The sequence below is a fragment of the Sceloporus occidentalis genome, unplaced genomic scaffold, assembly GCF_023333645.1.
Source record: "Sceloporus occidentalis isolate IW3139 unplaced genomic scaffold, rSceOcc1.0.p SCAF_47, whole genome shotgun sequence".
Lineage (NCBI taxonomy): Eukaryota > Metazoa > Chordata > Lepidosauria > Squamata > Phrynosomatidae > Sceloporus > Sceloporus occidentalis.
Window position 1 is genome coordinate 1123987 of NW_028317027.1, and position 19826 is coordinate 1143812.

Sequence of the window (19826 nt, forward strand, 5' to 3'; positions counted from 1 at the left end):
TAAGGATGTGGAATTCTCTGCCTGCAGAGGTAGTTTTATCGGAGTCTGTACAGATGTTTAAACTGTAACTGGATGGATACCTGGAAAAACATAATATTCAGGGATATAATCTTTAATTATGGGGAAACAGCTTATTGATCCAAACGAAATCTGACTGCCATTTTGGGGTCAAGAAGGAATTTTTTTCCCTGGTTAGTGCAAAATTGGAAAGAGCGAAACCGGGGGGGGGGGGTTGCCTTCTTTTGGATCAACAGCAACAAATTAACAGATATAGGAAAGGCTGAACTTGATGGACGCATGTCTTTTTTCAGCCTATGTAACTATGTAACTATGTAAATATCTGCAATATTCTGGCCTCTCTGTGCATTTATGCAAAAGTGCACAGCCACAGAGCATCTCCTCTGTTCCGCCAGTGAGTGTGAAGGTGTCTGAGGAACTGCGTTTTTGTGAAAATTCACAGAGAGGCCATGTCCACGGAGAAGCGGACCAATAAAGAAGATACACGGAACACTTGACAAAGAAAGATGACAGAACATCAAGAAGATGCAAGAGAAGAAACAAGGAAACAAGGACATAGCAGCGGTTGGAGGGAGAAGTTAGGGAGATATTAAGAGACCGTGTAATAGAGAGTGAATGAGAGTGTGAGAAAACACTGTTCTGAGATTCATACAAATTGACAAAATTGGCAAATTTAGTTAAAAATGGATCTACTGTGCATCCAGTTGTATTGTACTTTGAAATATATATTACTAGTTATTTGATTAATGAAGATTTGATTCATTAATCATTTGGACATTATAATTTGTAAAATAACTAAAACTCAAAAATAGCTTCATTATATTAAAACACAAGTAATTGCAAGTTTACCCCTACAAATTGTTCACTTGCCTTGTCTAAGAAAGTAGCTTCTGGCTTAAAAATGCTTGCATTTTAGGTCATCAAAGCAAAAGAAAAAAAAATAAAAGTACAACATTTTTCAAAATGCTCATATTCTACAATAAAATCATATTCACAAAAGTAATATACATTTCTGCAATCTTTGCACAAATCTACATGATACATCGGGGGGGGGGTATTTTTCCTGCAGGAGTCTATACAGATAAGGCCACATGATTTATATGAACAAATCAATTTTAATCCTCCACCCCCCCAATTTAGTGGTACAGCAACAACATAAAAGAAGACTAAAAGGTATTTCGACAAAACACAAACATAGTAAATCAGACCAAATTCAGAAAAATTAGTGATATAACATTAAAATTGAGTCATACAGTATATTACTTTATAAATAAATAAACCTAGACAAAAGGACAGAGTAACTAGAATACTCCAGAAGGCACATGGACTCTCAAAGTCAATCCACAAGCACAGGTTTTCAGGTCACCTATCATTATTCTTGAAAAATCAAGGGTTCAACTGTGATAACCTAAGAACTGTAAATTTTGTTTAATAATCTGAAAAGAAACTCTTTTGGCAGGACCAAATTTTACTTTATACTGGACAAAATGTTAATTTATTTATTGTACATAATATTAATTCTACCGTATTGTATAACAAAAAAATTACATTAAATGCCAAATATATGCACCTTAACTTATAATTTTTAGAACTTGTTTATTTAAACAAAATGTTTCCAGGTCATATTAACAAATATTCTTTTTATTTGTTTTCTATTGTTTGTGCTTGTTATATTTTTGTTTCATTACTTATATGTAGCAAGGTCTTGCTTTGATTTGAAGTGATTTAAAGTGGTTTAAACATAAAGCAAATCTCTTGTATATTAAATATATTGCACAAGAGTGTTCCCTAAGTTAATATTTTATAACTATGGACAGTTGTAAAATGTTCCATGTTGTAGGTAATTTAATAAAATGTGTACTGTTTTTTTTCACATTTGTCACATTTTATCATAATTTGTAGCTCCGATTTCCTTTGAGTGACTTATATAATTATTGCACATTGCTTGGATGTTCTCACAGCTTCACAGTAATATGATTTTTTATGTCTATATTGTTACATTGTTACATTTGATATCTTCGGTCTCACTGTGAAGTGAAATGATGACTTCTTTCAGTTAAAACACGTTGTCTGCCTCAATTTGCAACCTAAAAACCCATGAGTTGTGGTTGTTACTTGAAATTGCTCTACATATGCATATATGTATATGCACTATGTATTCCCTTTCTTGGTTTGTGTTATATGAATGGTCACATGGGTTATTTTGTTTTTAGGAGGACAGTGATATCTACACCTTATTTCTCAGGGATTATCAAAGCAAACTGTAATTGTCTTTTACCAAAATAAGCAGCGTTTTAAGAAAAGCTAACTTTCCCAATGGCTGCCGCCTTAACATAATTCTGAGAGCATTGCCAAGTATCTAAACACTTTCACTGGCTTGTTTGGAAAACACAGGTCTAGACTCAGCAGCATATCACTGCCACATTAACCAACTAGTCAGTATAATGTGTTTCTTCATAGAAACAGGAAGGACTTCTCAGTTTTAATTTCTGATAGAAGCATTATCCATGGTATGAGGGCTGAAGGCCAATGGAATTTCTAAATCACATCCATGTATAACAAAAAAAGCCACAATTTAGCCACAATTAACCATAAAAATATATATTTTTAACTGAAAAAAGTTCACCAGAGGGCTCTGCACAGTATTCCTAACACTGCAGAGTGTTCTGATGTTGTTCATGGAATCTGTTGGAACCACTTTCCTATTTTAGGAGTACCAGCATGAGTGCTCTTGGGACTCTTGGGACCCCTTTGGTCTTCATTCTCCACATCTTCTCTAGTTCATCTTTAAAGCCCTGGTACTTCTCCAGCTTCTCATACTCCTCATTTCTGATGTTGCTATCACCAGTGCTGTCTTCTGGTTCTTGTCTAATACCACAATGTCGGGTTGATTGGCCAGTACCTGCTTGTCCATCTGAATCTGGAAGTCCCACAGGATCTTAGTCCTGCTAGTCTCCACAACCTTCTGTGGAACTTCCCATTTTGGACATGTGCACAAAATGCTAGCTTGGTTGTGCCATTCAATGTATGCTGTTCCTGCACTTTACACCCCACCACTATGTGTCTGTCTCAGAATCCTCTCTATATAGTATGCACCTAGAGTCCTGTCTGGTGCAGGAGATGCCTGCCTCTATGGGCCTGGTATGTATTGCCTGCTCTTGTGCTGCCATTATCAGTGCCTCAATCCTGTCTTTGAGTCCAGCCACTGGTAAGATTTGTCGATGGCACATCTTATGCAGGGTCTTGACTTCCCATGGTAATTCCTTAATTTGATATTTGTTGCATGTCTGTTGCTGGTTCAGACATTTTTTCAGCAGCTCATCTTTGTGTGCCACCTTACTGATGTACTCCCAGATGCTCTTGGTTTCATTAAGGATGGTGGCTTTGACACTTACCAGACTCTGTCTGTCTTCTTTCTGAGTGGTGTACTGTCTCTGGGAGTTGGACTTGGGGTGGAAACCTCTGTACATTGTGAGGAGCTTCTGGGTCTTCACATTGGCACCCTCCATGTCCTCTTTTGGCCAGCTCACTATGTTGGCAGGGTATCTGATGACTGGCAGGGTGTATGTGTTGATGGCGCAGATCTTATTCTTCATATTGAGCTGGCGCTTCAGGATCTGCCTTATCCTCTTGTGGTACTTAGATGTTGCTGCCTTCCTTGCCTCCTCATCATGGTTCCCATGTTACTGTGGGATACCAAGGTACTTGTAAACTGGTCTGTATGTCTGCTATGTGCTGGTAGTTCCATCTCATCGCTCTGTATCTATCTATCTATCTATCTATCTATCTATTTTGTATAGAGCTTTGTTGGATGGCTTCATATATACCACAGGAGATGTCAATATCTCCAACATTTCTCTACTTTGCATCAGTTGCTATGGAGCAGCATATTTGCACTTGGAAGTGGTTTAGTATAAAAGGGAATCTCTTTAAAATGCTTGATACTTAACTGTAAAGAGTGATTTAAAAATTCCATTGTTTTTTTAAATCTGTCTGGATTGTATTAGAAAATAGAGAGTATGGCTACCATTATAAAATGCTATATATGGTAGATGTGGATTTAAATTTTTTTAAGAATCCATCTATTCTTTCTTTAATTTTGAAAAAAATATTCACTTTAATATCTAAATGAAATACATGTTTAATAAAATGCCTGCAATGCATTGAATTTTCCTTACTGTGTGATTGTGTTATTTTGTATGCCAAATATAGATTTCAGAATATAAGAATTTATAAGCAACATTTTGTAGTAAAAAGTATTTAGGCATTATTAATGGTTCACAGTCTCTTTAAAAACAGTCTTTCAAGATTTTTTATTTTTTCATCTTCCATAGTTCTCATGAAAATATTCAAAAGTGTTTCCTGGTCTTCTTGAGCTGATATCCTCTGTCCACAGGTTCTACTAGTTGTAAACAGTTCAGTCTTTACCAGAAAGTCTTTAAAGGTAAAGATATCCAACCCAGTAGACAAGATTAAATAACAGGAAGGATGTTGGAAAAAAAACTCTTGAATATGAGTCCAATTCTAATAGGTCTATATGAACCCGACCTTTCCTCCATGAGCCAGATTTACATTCATCATAACAACAAAAAAAACTCTGACAGTCTTTACCATCCAGGCACTCATAGACACATGTCTCTTCAAACTCCTGCCAGTACATGGAATTGTTCAAGGTTATGACGGTGGGAGGAGGCCTCATGTCCAGGACTAAATAATTCTATGAAGAACACAGACAGAATTTAATCATTGACAAATAAGTACATAAAAATTACATTCGATTTCATCATAATTGTATTAACATCCAAAGTCAAAAACGAGGGCCCCAACAAAAACAAACAAAAACATAACTGAAAGGTCCCAATATTTGTTTGATTTTATTTTTTTGGAGTCACTCTCTGTCATATTATATATATATATATATATATATATATATATATATATATATATATATATAATGCTCTCTCTCACTGTCTCACACTCTCTCTCAATTTCTCCCTACCTTTTCTGTCTCCTTTTCCATAGTGCGCTTTTCTGTCTGTGAGAATTATTCTTGCCTCCTGGAGCACTTCCACATCAGGTTGGAGCCTTGGCACACACCACGGGTATAACCTCCAATTCCCCACAATTCCCATTGTGCGTGCCTAGGCTCCCCAGTCAAGGAAGCATCCATGTCGTGGGCTCCTGAAGGCGCCTGAGGGCCAGCCTCCTCGCAACTGACTATGGGCCCTGGCCTTGGACAGGGTTTTGTTTTTGGGGAGGTGAGTACAAGGGTTCTATTGGGATCACCTCTTCCCCCTGGTACAATGTTTCCCAATCACCAGAGACTCTAAAGACTGTGGAGCTCAGACACCTGCATTTTGGGGTACCTGCATTTTGGGAGGGGGTTTCATGGGTGGTGTGTTACTCTCCATCAGGACTTACAGGACAGAGACCTCTATGGGCATTATTTGCACCAATCTAATATCCAGCTAGTTTTGGCCAGAAGTCAGGGAACCGCCTGTGCTTACCGTCTCCCCCACAGACTACAATATTACTGGGCTTAGGTGGGCCAAGTGCAAATACTGAGTCATGTGCAAAAGAAGGGCCTGAATGAGAACTGTGTGCATGTAAATTACCCCCTTGTACCATTTTAAATGCTGGTGTGTTTTCGATAAAACTCAGTCCCTGTTTTACCTTAACACTAGTTCTGTCTGGTGCTTAGGGTAATATGCAAAGAGCTCTATTCATGTAACCCTTCGCATGCTGGATCTCTGGTTCCTGTCCCAGAGCAGCTTCTGACACATCCGCCCTGATGCTGAAGTGCTCGACGAGGTCACCGGTAAAGAAAGAAGAGAAGAAGAAACACAGAACAAGAAGAAGAGCTGTGGAGACACTGGGAAGGTAGGGAGACATTGAGAGATTGTGAGAGAGAGTGAGAAAGAGCGTGATAGACGCCGACAGAGAGTGAGGGTAAGTGACAGCGAATTTAGTGTCCGAATGTAAAAAGCCCTCAGCTTTTCTAAATTAAAGGGCAGAAATGGAATTCGTTGTCTGAAAACAATTTGGGTCCATTTATATATGTCTAAGTCTAATATACACTGTGTGTAATGTATATATATATATTATACTGTCCTCTGGAAAAAATGTACACCCCCTTTTAATTCTATGGCTTTGCATATCAGGACATAATATAATCATCTGTTCCTTAGCAGGTATAAAAAGATCTTAGCAGGGTAAATACACCGTATGATAATTTATTCAACAAAACTAAAGCCAAAATGGAGAAGCCATGTGTGAAAACTAAGTACACCTTATAATTCAATAGCTTGTACAAACACCTTTAGCAACAATAACTTGAAGTAATCGTTTCCTGTATGGCTTTATCAGTCTTTCACATTTGGCCCACTCTTCTTTACAGCATTGCTTCAGTTCATTAAAGTTTGAGGGCATTTGTTTATGCACTGCTCTCTTAAGGTCCCGCCACAGCATTTTAATTGGGTTAAGGTCTGGACTGGGCCATTGTAACACATTGGTTCTTTTTCCAGCCATTCTGTTGTAGTTTTGCTGGTGTGTTTGGGATCATTGTCCTGTTGCATGACCCAATTTTAGGCCAAGCTTTAGCTGTTGGACAGATGGCTGATGTACTGTGTTTGTTTTTTGCCAAATGGTGCGCTGTGCATTACGGCCAAGCATCTTCAATTTAGCCTTGTCTGTCTAAAGGACTTTATTCCAGAAGTCTTGTAGTTTGTTCATATGCAACTTTGCAAACCTAAGCCATGCTGCCATGTTCTTTACAGAGAGAAAAGGCTTTCTTGCTGTAGAATGACAGACTTTAAATTGTTTGGAAATGGCCTTATAACCCCTCCCAGATTTATGGGCAGCAACAATTGCTTCTCTAAGATCATTGCTGATGTCTTGGCACACCTAAGTGCTCCAGACCAGCAAACAGCTAAAACGTCAGCTTTTATAGAGGTGGCCACACTTGCTGATGATCAATTAATCAAGGGCATTTGATACGCAGCACCTGTATGCTACTTAGCATCTTAGTTACAATGGAAGAAATAAGGGTGCACTTATGTTTTCAAACATGGCTTTTCTATCTTGTCTTTATTTTTCTTGAATATATCATGACACTGTGTAATACTGTATATCATGTATTGTTGTTTTTCTAAGGTTGTATTTACCTAATTTTTAGACCTGCTAAGCAATAGATGTTGATTGTTATGTCCTGATATGTAAAACCATAAAATTCAAAGAGGGTGTACTTTCATACACTATATGATCAAACGTATGTGGACATCCCTCCTAATATTCTAGAGTTTTAGCCACACATATTGCTAACAGGTGTATAAAATCAAGCATATAGGCTGCCATCTCATTAGACAAACTTTGGCAGTAGAAAGGGTCATACTGAAGAGCTCAGTGACTTTACCACATGTCAATTCATGAAATTTCGTGCTAGATCTGCTCCACTGTAAGAGCATGGCCGCTAAGTGCATAGCACATAAAAATAGTCTGTCCTCCATAACATCATTCACTACAGAGTTCCAAACTGCCTCTTGAAGCAACAGCAGCACAAGCATTGTGGGTCTAGATATTCACAAATTAGATTTCCATGGCAGAGCGGCTGCACACAAGCCGTAGATCACTATGGGCATTGCTAAGCGTCAGCTGAAGTGGTGTAAAGCACACCACCGCTGGACTGAGCAGAAACTTGTTCTCTGGGGTGGTGAATCATGCTTTAAAATCTGATAGACTAATCTGGGGCAGATTCCAGGAGAATGCTACCAATGGAATGTATAGTTGACTTGGGCGCGGGCCAACTCTTCATGTTCATCTTCGTGTTCATCTTCGTGGGGGGGGGGAATCTTCATATTCCATGAATATTTGCCCGTTCCTGTGTTCGATTTGTGTTTTTTTCTTAGTTTTTTTGAAGTTTTTTGTAGAAGGGTTTTATACAGGGTTAACACGGTACGTACTACGCAGCAGCTTTGGCGTCAGGATTTTAAATGTCCGTACAAGCAACTTTATTGGTCGCCTACAGGGTCCTCCTCAGCCATCAACCAATGAAGTGCACCTGTACTTCATTGGTCGATGGCAGACAAGCCCCCTGCTGGCGACAAATAGAGTCGCTCGTACAGACTTTTAAAATCCTGGTGCCGCAACTTGGCCAGGAGAGACCACTGGTCTCCCCGCTCCAAGAGTTAAAGGTCCGTACCAAAGACCAATGGAGTCGCCTGCAGGCGACCAATAGAGTCGCTTGCACGGCCCTTTAACTCCTGACGGGGAACCTACAGATTTCCGCTCTCGTTATCTACACAGCATCACAGGGGTTAACGGGTGCGGAAATCCGTAGGTTCGCCGTCAGAAGTGAAAGGGCCATGCGAGTAAGTCTATAGGTCGCCTGCAGGGGCCTCCAATTGGTTGATGCCAGAGGAGGCACCTGCAGGCGACCAATTGGTTGATGCCAGAGGAGGCCCCTGCAGGCGACCAATAGAGTCGTTCACACGGCCCTTTCACTCTTGACGGTGAACCTACGGATTTCCGCTCCTGTTAACCCCTAGATAAGGTAGGCTAGATGGGGAAGAGACCAGGGAGATTAGTAAACGTGGCCATGTTCGTATGTTCGGTATTTGGGCTAAACAACGAAAATGCACCCTTCGCGTTTAATAGAAAGATTTATGACACTAAATGGGTATTTCTGTGGTCTGGATTCCTATTTCTACAGGTTAGTGTTCTGGATTCCTATTTTTACAGGTCAGTGGTCCTAAACACAAAACAAAAGACCCAACAGAATTACTTAATGGGTTTAAATTACAAGAGACCATTTTTTTATTTTGCTTTTTTCCTATTTGCTTTGGAGGTTCTCAAACGCTATATAGATTATTGTGACATACATTACACCAACAGGGACATTTATGACATTGCATTCTTAATACAAAGACATTAATATTTAGTTGGTCAAATGGTCTTGGTATGTCAACATAAGCATACCAAGACATTTTGGATAATGCTATGCTTCCAATTTTGTGGGAACATTTAAGGAAAGGCCATTTTGTATTCCAGCAGGGCTGTGCCCCAGTGCACAAAGCAAGGCCCATAAAGACATGGTTGGATGAGTTTGGTGTAGAAGAACTTGACTGGCCCGCACAGAGCCCTGACCTAAACCCCACCAAACACCTTTGGGATAAACTGGAACGGAGATTGCGAGCCAGGCCTTCTCGCCCAACTTCAGCCCTTGACCTCCCAAATGTTCTACTTGGCAAAAATTCCCACAGAAACAGTAGAAACTGTTATACCTGTGAATGGGGGACCAACTACATATTAATGTCATGTCATGTACAGTATCTCACAAAAGTGAGTACACCACTCACATTTTTGTAAATATTTTATTATATCTTTTCATGTGACAACCATGAAGAAATGACACTCTGCTACAATGTAAAGTAGTGAGTGTACAGCCCATATAACAGTGTAAATTTGATGTTTCCTAAAAAATAACTCAACACACAGCCATGGCAACAAAAGTGAGTACACCCCTAAGAGGAAATGTCTAGAGTGGGCCCAAATCATCATTCTGTTAGTGTTACAAAGTCTCAGGAATGAATGGGAGCAGCTGTGTTAAATTTGGTGCTTTCGCTCTCACACTCTATCATACTGGTCACTGGAAGTTCAACATGGCACCTCATGGCAAAGAACTCTCTGTGGATCTGAAAAAAAGAATTGTTGCTCTACATAAAGATGGCCTAGAAGCTGAGGGTAAGGGTGATGGACTTGCCAAGCATGACTCCAGATCTAAACCCTATTCAGCATCTATGGGGCATCCTCAGTGCAAGGTCTCTAACATCTACCAGCTCCGTGATGTTGTGATGGAGAAGTTGAAGAGGACTCCAGTGGCAACCTGTGAGGCCCTGGTGAACTCCATGCCCAAGAGGGTTAAGGTAGTGCTGGAAAATAATGATGGCCACACAAAATATTGACACTTTGGGCCCAATTCGGACATTTCCACTTAGGGGTGTACTCACTTTTGCTCCCAAGCTTTAGACATTAATGGCTGTGTGTTGAGTGATTTTTAAGGGAACAGCAATACAGGCTGTACACTCACTACTTTACATTGTAGCAGAGTGTCATTTCTTCAGTGTTGTCACATAAAAAGATAGAATAAAATATTTACAAAAATGTTAGGGGTGTACTCACTTTTGTGAGATACTGTATTTAGACTGCAATGTCATAAACGTCTCTGTTGTAATGGTCAGCTGTCCCAATACTTTTGTCCATGTACTTTTTTAGCTGACCTGCTTATAGTTTGTTCTTTTTTTCAGTCAGTCAGGTGATTCTGAGATACATATAGTTTAAAAGCGTACCAGAGGGAAGCTGAAATCCATGATAAATAAACTACATGAGGTGAACAAGCTAACATTATCTAATCAAGCTAATTACCTGCCCTAAATGTAGCTTCCTTCTCTTCAACCATCCTCAAAAAGGCTAGCTGAACCAGTCAACATTTAAAAATGTTGCACTTGAAGAGAGATAAGCCAACTGGGAATAATAATAATAATAGGATTTTATGGATTTGTTTACTGTGTTAAAGTTTAAAATGTAGGAACTGTGATATGTAACAGACACATTTGAATTTTACTTAAAAAATAAGTGGTTAAAAGCCACAGAACTATACCTATGTGGTTTTTAATAAAGATTCAAGACGCTTGTCTTGAATCTTTTTTCTGTTGCAGTACTAAACTACTCTAGTCTAGTGGTGCAACATATTATTTACATGTACATGTACATGTACAGACAAAACATTTCTTTATGTTCAGGTACATTTAACATCTCTTAAAATCTATTTGAATTCCAAATCATCAGGTAGCATTTTCACTGAAAAAAAGGAAAAAAAAAAAATAAGCCTGAAAAAATAGTTTTGTATCTTACCGATTTTTTCTTCTTAGTACACCTAGGCTTTTTGCAACTTGAATAATAATTCAGTGCTGCATACTCCATAAGTGCCGCAAACACAAATAGAAAACAGACCGTCACGAACAGATCCATCGCTGTGACATATGAAACTCGGGGTAAAGATTTCCTTGCTATGGTACTTAGTGTTGTCATTGTCAATACAGTGGTGATTCCTAAATGTAAACAACAATTGTTTAATATGCAGTTTCTAGATAGAATACAAGTACATTACATTATTTGTAGGGTAATCCAAAATATTGTGAAACTCAGCGCCAAAAGATGCACAATAGCAGTTACAAAGATCAGTGCACAATTCCCCACAACACACTTATATAAGTAAATAAACAAAAAAAAAAAAAATCTATGTGCGCTTAGTGTGACAAAACGTCTCCTACCGCTATCTAATGGTGTTCCTCAAGGCTCAGTTCTTGGGCCTCTGCTATTCTCCATCTACACTTCTTCCCTCGGACAATTTATATCTTCCTTTGGTTTCCAGTACCACCTATATGCAGATGACAACCTACTCTATATTTCTGCTCCTGACCTTTCCCCCTCTCTTCTAACTCGCCTCACTGACTGTCTATCTGGAATTGCATCATGGATGGCGTCCCGTTACCTAGAGCTCAACATCTCTAAAACCGAACTCATGGTAATCCCGCCATCTGCTCTGTCCACCTTTCCTGACATCTCTATTACTGTTGACAACTCCACTATCCAACCAACAGACCAGGTTCGCTGCCTTGGTGTTACCCTCAACTCTGCTCTCTCCTTCATCCCTCACATCCAGTCCCTCACGAAATCCTGCCGCCTCCACCTAAAAAACATCTCCCTAATCCACCCTTTCCTCACGCAAGACACCACCAAATTACTAATCCACTCCCTTGTGATATCCTGCCTGGATTATTGAAACTCCCCCTCTCCCGCCTTTCACTGCTTCAATCCATCCTCAACACTACAGCTACAACACACAACATACAGCTAAATTTTTCTCTGCCGCCGTTCCTCATCCACTGCTCCACTATGCCAATCACTTAATTGGCTCCCCATACCCTTCGGAATCAAATTTAAACTTTAAATCTCTATCCTCCTATCCAAATACACCCCTACCGCCCTCTTCGCACCTCTCACCACCTGCGGCTTTCTTCTACTGTTGTTACCTCTTCCCACTCCCGTATTCAGGATTTCACCCGTGCCGCTCCCCTCCTGTGGAATTCCCCTCCCCATTCGGTCAGACTTTCTGCCTCGTACGCAACTTTCAAAATCTCTCTGAAAACCCACTTGTTCAGGGAAGCGTACAACATTCCTTTACAGTACTCCCAACCATCATCCTAATCAGCAAACAGCTTCAACACATCATCGCAACCAGATCAACTCATCCCCATCCAAACAGTCCTCTTCTATTGTCGACCACCGACTAGATTGTAAGCTCGCAAGAGCAGGGCCCTCTTCTCCTTTACACTAGTTTATTATTGTATACGTTTATAAATTGTTCTAATGAATGTAACAGCCCTGCGGAATCGGCCGGCGCTTTATAAATAAATGTAATGTAATTTAACCATCTTAAGCCTCATGGATAACATTCATACCTCAGGCCCATCCTTTCCAAGGATTCCCTGTTGTTGGGAATAGGGTTGCTGTTGACTTAACAATGGTCTTAATTAGGTTTTTTCTGTATTTAGAGATTAGCTTTCTATGATGACATATTATCCCATGCATTTTTAAAAACAAAACATGTAAACAAATAAACTGAATGTCCATCAAACATTGTTTAAGATATTTCAGTTTATTTTGTTGTCTCCATTAAGAACACATCTCACCAAGTATTTGAAATGCCTGTTAGGGACCGGGAACCAGACGGACAAAAACACGTAAAGTGCAAAACCCCTTTATTGTAATAACCACGTAAACAAAGCCAAATAGTGATTACAGAGCATATACCAAAAGCTGAGGTCAAGAATCAAGATGGCTACTCAGACAACCCGGGGTCAGGAATACAAAGATCAGTGATGTCAGGAACAAGCCAGGAATCAGGAGCCAGAAGGGAAAGTCAGGGAAAGTGAGTTCATGCATAGGTAATGAGGAACACAGGAGAATGCACTTGCAGCCAGAAACAACATAAGGGCAAGGATAAAGTGAATCTTTGCTGTTTATATAGCCAGGAGAAGCTGGCTGTGGGCTGGATAATGGACTGGTCCAAAGGACAGTAGCCATGATAACTAAAGAGGGGATAGTTACTAGACAGGTGAGTAATCCTGACAGGTTGTTAATTATCCTTCAGCTGTGTAACTCCTGCAGTGAGTAGAAAAGTAGCCAGACCATAACAATGCCACATTCACAATTACCATAATTATCCCCTAGAAAAAAATATAATTTTTGCCAGTAAACCCAATTACTATTAATATTTTGCTGTTCTCTCTCCTTGCTTTTTCTCTGTTTACTTCCGGAATCCTCCATCTTGAACCTTTTAAACATCAGTTATTATGTGTCATTCAATATTTTAGAATGTATTATTTGAGCTAACTAACCTTTCAATTCTCCAAGCCCTCTTTTTAAACATTGTTCATGTTATGTCAAGCTGTAAGCAGCAATGAAAGTTATTGATGGCCCAATTCAAAAATGTTACTGTAGTGCGGAATATTTGAGCCATACTAAAAATTACTAACAATTTAATATATTTGAATTAGTTCCTCATAGGCATCAGTGTAAGTATAACAACATTAACTTTATTCAAAGTTAAAACAGGGAAAAAAGTTGTCATCCTATTACATATTTCAATTTCTCTCTGACTTTCACATTGTCCCCTCATTGATGATGTCTGCTTATTGAATTATCTGCAATAGTTGCCCCAAGGATCAAAATGCACTCAATTTGTACATAGTATTTTGCAGCAGATGGGGCATCCAATCTGTTCCATGTTACTGTTACAGCTAATTAACCAACAATTTGAGCATGATTTAATAAATCATCAGATTTGGAAAATGTCTTGCATACTAGCAAAACAATTTGAATGGGTTTGGCTAACTCATTAACCGGCATATAAATGCGCCCATGGTGCCATACCGACAAGCTAGAATATTATACTGTATTCTAAAATGCTCCCAAGCCGTGAATACAGATAGCTATATATCAAGTATAACCAGTGCTCTGCAATAAAAAAACACAAGTATTCCTTTTATTTTTTGTGGTAAATTGTTCAGGGAAACATAAACCACCCAAAACATAGTTTGTTTTTAATTTAAAATATGCCTTTATTGGTAAAATTATTTATGTATTATATTTTATGACATTCAACACATTCCTATATCAGAGTTGTAAGCTTGTTTTACATCACTAACCTTTCGGTAATGCCAGCAGAACCTGCAAACCCTCTCAGTACCATATGTGAAATATAAGTAGCAGGGTAACAATCATGTGAAGTAACTAATAGTAAAGACAACCCAGCTTTTTTTAATGCATTATTCGCATAAGATCATTAATGCCCTTAAGGTTAATTTTTACCATCTGGACAAAATAACACTACGTGGCAATTTGGAGTTAAGAACATGGAGACAGCAAATACATTCTAAATTTGTTATAGAGAGGGAAGAGAAAATAGTTCAAGGCAGTTTTAAAGAGCCTGTACTATGGTCATTTAATCATAGCTTCCATATATTCTCAAAATTATCTTGTTTTCCACTCAAGACGTAGTATCTTCTAATCAATGGCAAATCAGAATCAGCTAAATTAAGCTACATGTATACTTTAGGTGGGTCCACACTAATCCAGTTATTGGTTATCACCTTCCTATCATAAAAAAGAATAATGATATTAAAATGTTATCTAATCTTGAAGATGAACTAAATGGGAAGCAACATAATAGTTATACAAATTTGGTAAACTCAAACCCCCTTCTCCCACAGATAATGCTATAGGGTAATTACTAATCTGTTTCCTATTTCCACCCTAAATGTAAAATACGATGGATTTACAAAAAAAGAATCAGATTTATTTACCCTGGAATATTAATAGGCAATTGTTTCCTTAGGTTTTCGTTTCATTTTATCAATTGCACTATATCGCACTTTATATACCGTATTTCCCCATATAGAAGACGCACCTTTTTTAGGAAAACTTGGGGTCTAAAAACTGGGTGCGTCTTATACAGTGGTGGTAGATATATATATATTTTTTTTACTAAAAAGGGGAGCGGAAAGGGGACCTGCTTACCTTTTTTGCTCAGCAGTGTCTCTTGATCTGCCGCGGCGACAAAGGAACCCAGTGGAGTCACGTGAATGCACATTGCATCAAATGACTCCTCTCAGTTCCTGCTCGAGCAAGGCAGAGGGGAGACAGCGTCCCCATGGAAGTCTGCGAGTGGCAGCAGAAGATCTGCAGTTCAGGTAAGGTGGGGGAGTAAATGAATAAATGTATGTATGTATGTGTATTAGCATGGATCCGTGTGGAGGGGGCACAGGGAGGCTGAAAGTGATGTGCATGTACTGGCTGCCTGAGCATGATAGGAGTGCGATTGCTAACAATTGCTAGCAGCTAACATCAATCACACTCATATCATGCTCAGGCAGCCAGTACAATAACTTTATGTAATATTTATTTTAAAAAATGTTGGCCCCCAAAATGAAGGTGCGTTTTATACTTGGGGAAATACGGTACTCGACTGGATTTCTAGTATTTGTTCGTAAAAATCCAGTTAAGTATATCAAGTGTAATTTATATATAATGAGGAGCATTCACCCTATGCACCATTATTAAACAAGACCTGATACAAGACCTTATTCCTCCCAAATTATTAAGAGATCTACTAGAGACAAGTTTGGCTCTCCAAAAAAACCAATAAACTATCGGCACTTAATGCCACCTTCTTGTTCTGATTCATTTTTAACAGTTTGATGATCTGAAAGTCTTATGTAATTTCCCAGAGGTTCGATTTCTATAGTAAACATTGCTGGGGAAAGGGGACACTCCTGTCTTGTTACTCTAACTTAATCCACCATTTTTTTACTTTTCTAATACTGCCCATAAGAAGTTCCATTCTACTGAATCAAAAGCCTTACTAGTGTCCAATGAAACAATCACACAAGTCGAGTTATCATACTGTTAAAACCGCATTAAAGAACAAAGTCTTCTTGCTTCAACTGTTGTACATTTACCTGCCATAAAACCAGTCTGAACTACATGAATCAATTTGTGTAGGAATTTATATAATTATTTAAGTATGTAGAAGCAAAACCTTCACATACTGCACAATAGAAATTAACATCTTTATTGCATGGGTCTAGATTTAGAGATTCATCAATATTGATTTTTATTGTTTTATGTCCTGTCAAAAATCTCAGTGGCCATACATTGTTAGTTTATAATAACAAAATATAACATTATTCTGGTAAAGTTAAAAGGCTAGTTGGGTTACAGTCAGGATGGAATGGATTATGATTGGATTAAGTGAATTATCAGACATAATGTAAATCTGTAATCCTCTGCTGCTCTGTGTGTAGATATAAAAATTTACTGAGCATTTGCTTTGCAATTATTTGCCAGTATATTATATTTCTTGTTTCCAGTTAAAACAATATCCAACTGTATCATAAAACTTTGCATGATGTTTTGTTTTCATGATATCTGCAGAGTGATTTTCTGTGACTAGTCTAGACACAAACTGACATCTTTCAAAATCCCTGTGGTATTTCTAGAACTGTCTGAAAAAGGATCTTGTATGGTTTTATGTGTGTTTATAGTAGTGTATATCTTATGATCATGCTGAAATACAATAACAATCCTACAATGGAACTTGCAATTGAGAGAGTCTATATGATTTTTTTTAATGTGAGCTCTAGTGTTAGTAACATTAATACGCCGGAGTGGCTGGTGTGTTCATTTTAAGAATTTTCTTTAGGAGACACAGCTTATACAGCCAAGATCACATTTTCGCAAAAATTATTCCATATGACCAAGAATTTTACCAATCAAAAAAGCAGCAGTTGCGGGTATACAGATGGTATTACCATATGCCAAATTATTCATGGTAAGAAGGACAGACAATTAAACTCTCGTATGCAATAGAAAATGTCTAATTTATGTTTTATTGCGCACTTGCGCAGTACAGTGTCATCTTCTGGACCTCTTGCGAAGCACAACATTTTAGCAATACTACATATCAGAAAGTTAAAATAAGATCTGGGAAAGTTGACTAGGCATTTAAAAATGCATAAGTAATTTGTTTACAGTCACTAAATATAAGTACTAAGTATTTAAGTTGAAGTCTTCATATTGTTGTGAGCTATACTTATCAAGGGATTGAACATCTGTAAGTAATAATAGTTCACTTCTGTGTAGTTTACTCAAACAATGCAGGTACAATCCAAGTAGAATCTTACAACTTCTTGCATTGGCTGACAGTTTGATTCCAATACAATGTTCACTAAAATATTGTGAGAAATTAAGAAAAACGTGCATGAAATATTTGCATTTGGAGAGTCGTTACATTTATAGCACACACACACACACACACACACATATATATATATCTTACCTAGTGCTGTTCTTGCTGGTGTAGCATCTTTCTTTATCCAAAAAGAGACCCAGGATAACACAACTGTTAATATGCAAGGGATGTAAGTTTGAATAGTGAAGTATCCCATTCTTCTGCTTAAATCGAAGTACACAGTCATGACAATATAATCACCTGTTGAAATAAAACAACATTTATTATGTATATTATCAATGGGGATGAAAAACATCATTGCGAAATTGAAGCAATTGATTATAAAAGAAGTACTAAATATGTGTGATTATGAAAGATGATTTTTCCCTTTAATAAATTTGCATAAAAAGTGTGGGTGTGGTTTTGCTACAGCCCAAGGTAAACTGGTTTCTTTCAGAAACATTAATCTCCTTTAAACAACAATGTCGACACATAAGCAGGACAAAAAACACAATCAAAGTTATCGGTTATTTCAAACCTCATTTATACAAAATAACTGAGCATTTGCTCAATAGAAGAAAGAGCAAGGGACACCATATTCTACACAGTGTGTGGGGGGTGGGGTGACAAAGCCACTGAAACACAATCAGAGACAGGCGCAGGTAAAACCAGGACAGGCAGCAAAAGTAGCAAAGGCACACTCAAGAGACACACACTAGTTGCTGCAGTATACCAGTGAAGGTATAGTGGTGCCAGTGTGGTAAGTCAGAGGCTATTTTTATGGTTCTCCAGCATGATGTTAGAAGCCTCACTTCCCTGCTCATCCCCTCTGTGAATATACAGGAGGGAGAACCCGCAATGTACCCGTTTTACATCGGTACATAATTAAAAAGGTGGCCAAGATAGTAATTTACTAGAGTTGACCTTGTGGAAACATAGATGGCTGAACATGCCAGTGCCTATATATGACATATAGTAATTACAAAAGTGACAGATGGCTTTCAGTGTTGGGTTTAGTTTTTCTTATTATTTGTGAGGATCCTCTTTAAGCAAGAGAATAGCATTTGTTGTGGAAATCAAACATTGTAATGTATAAAGGTTTTTTTCCAGATAAAAGCAGCTGCAGGAACTTCTGCACAAAAGCAGAAAAGGTCTGACAGCTTTATAATTTCACACAATATATATATTGATCACAAATGAAAATAAGTACATGCCTTCTATAGGTTAGCACAATTACAATAAATATGCTTTTTATTATAAAAGGCAACACGTTTAACCTACAATATATTAATATGTATGACATGGGTGGGTTTCAGTAATGATAAGCAGACATCCTTTACCCTGAAGTTGACCCCTAGTTTACACTTATGGCCCAGTTTCCCACCACCTGTTTCAGTTGTTTATTTTGACCTATACCCTCTACCATATATCTTTACAGGTTGTTCTACCAAAGCATACTTCCTTCCAGGCATCACCAAATTTTATCATGAAAATACAGAAAACATTTTAACTCACATACTCCTCACATACTAAGATTCCACACATTTTATAAATTCACTTATTTTTGTAAATCTTTGTGTACTGCTTCTATAACCATTATAAACGGATCATAGTAGTAGTTACTTGCCTCTGATAAGCATGCCCCTTTTATTGTAGAGTACTTATTTGTAATAGCTCATTTGAGTCGTTTTGTTGCATTTTTATTAAAACAGCTGATGAAAGCATCATTAAGATAAAGTCAGTAATTAGTAATTGGGCCATTTATTTTAGATTCCAATCAAAATATTTGACATGAACACAACTATTGAACATATGGATGACAGAAAATAAGGGCAAAACATTAAATACAAATATAATTAGCAATTAAGAAAGGTCAGTCTCTTAAAATAATTAAGCAGGAAGCTGAACAAATATGTTTATGGAAAATGAATGCTTCATTAGATACTAATTAATTCTAAGGCTCTATTTATAGAATGTTAATTTAAATGCTGTACTTAACATTGTTTGGCCAGCATAGAAACAATATATAAAAATGTAAATCAGATTTATGTAAGCTTTAAGATACACCATTTGAAACGTCTTTATGGGAAAAGCCTTTATGGGAAAAGTCTCCAAGATATTGTTTGTTAGATCTACAATTGATTTCCAAATGAAGTATGTTCCCATATCAAACTTGCATGTACACATGCATGCTTATCAAAATGACAGGGTACAAAAATCTGTTTATAAGAGCTTGTTCTCACACCCTACAGTAGGGGTCATAGTCAGTGACCTCAATTTCCCCACCCGGTAAGCAGTGAGATGGCATATTAATATAAATTATTGTCAAAATTATTAAGAGGGCTGATTTCTAGTGCTCCTTTTCCCAATGTACAAGGTCAGGGGCGTAACTAGAAACCACGGGGGCCACGGTGCAAAATTGCCCTAGTGCCCCTCAACTTCACCAAGCAATATGTCC

At 38.0% G+C, this 19826-nt stretch overlaps 1 protein-coding gene across 2 annotated transcripts in view; it reads right to left on the reverse strand.

Annotated features, from left to right (window-relative positions):
- Nucleotides 1–4456: 4456 nt before the first annotated feature.
- The window catches only part of LOC149289182 (gamma-aminobutyric acid receptor subunit gamma-3), a 257576-nt gene continuing 242206 nt past the window's right edge, over nt 4457–19826 (reverse strand). For both annotated transcript variants that reach the window (XM_089490811.1, XM_089490810.1), the window contains 3 exons: nt 17477–17629; nt 10927–11123; nt 4457–4735 (listed from right to left, as the gene is read on the reverse strand). In XM_089490811.1, coding sequence (XP_089346937.1) covers nt 4457–4735; nt 10927–11123; nt 17477–17629 — 629 coding nt within the window. The remainder of the gene's footprint in view (nt 4736–10926; nt 11124–17476; nt 17630–19826) is intronic.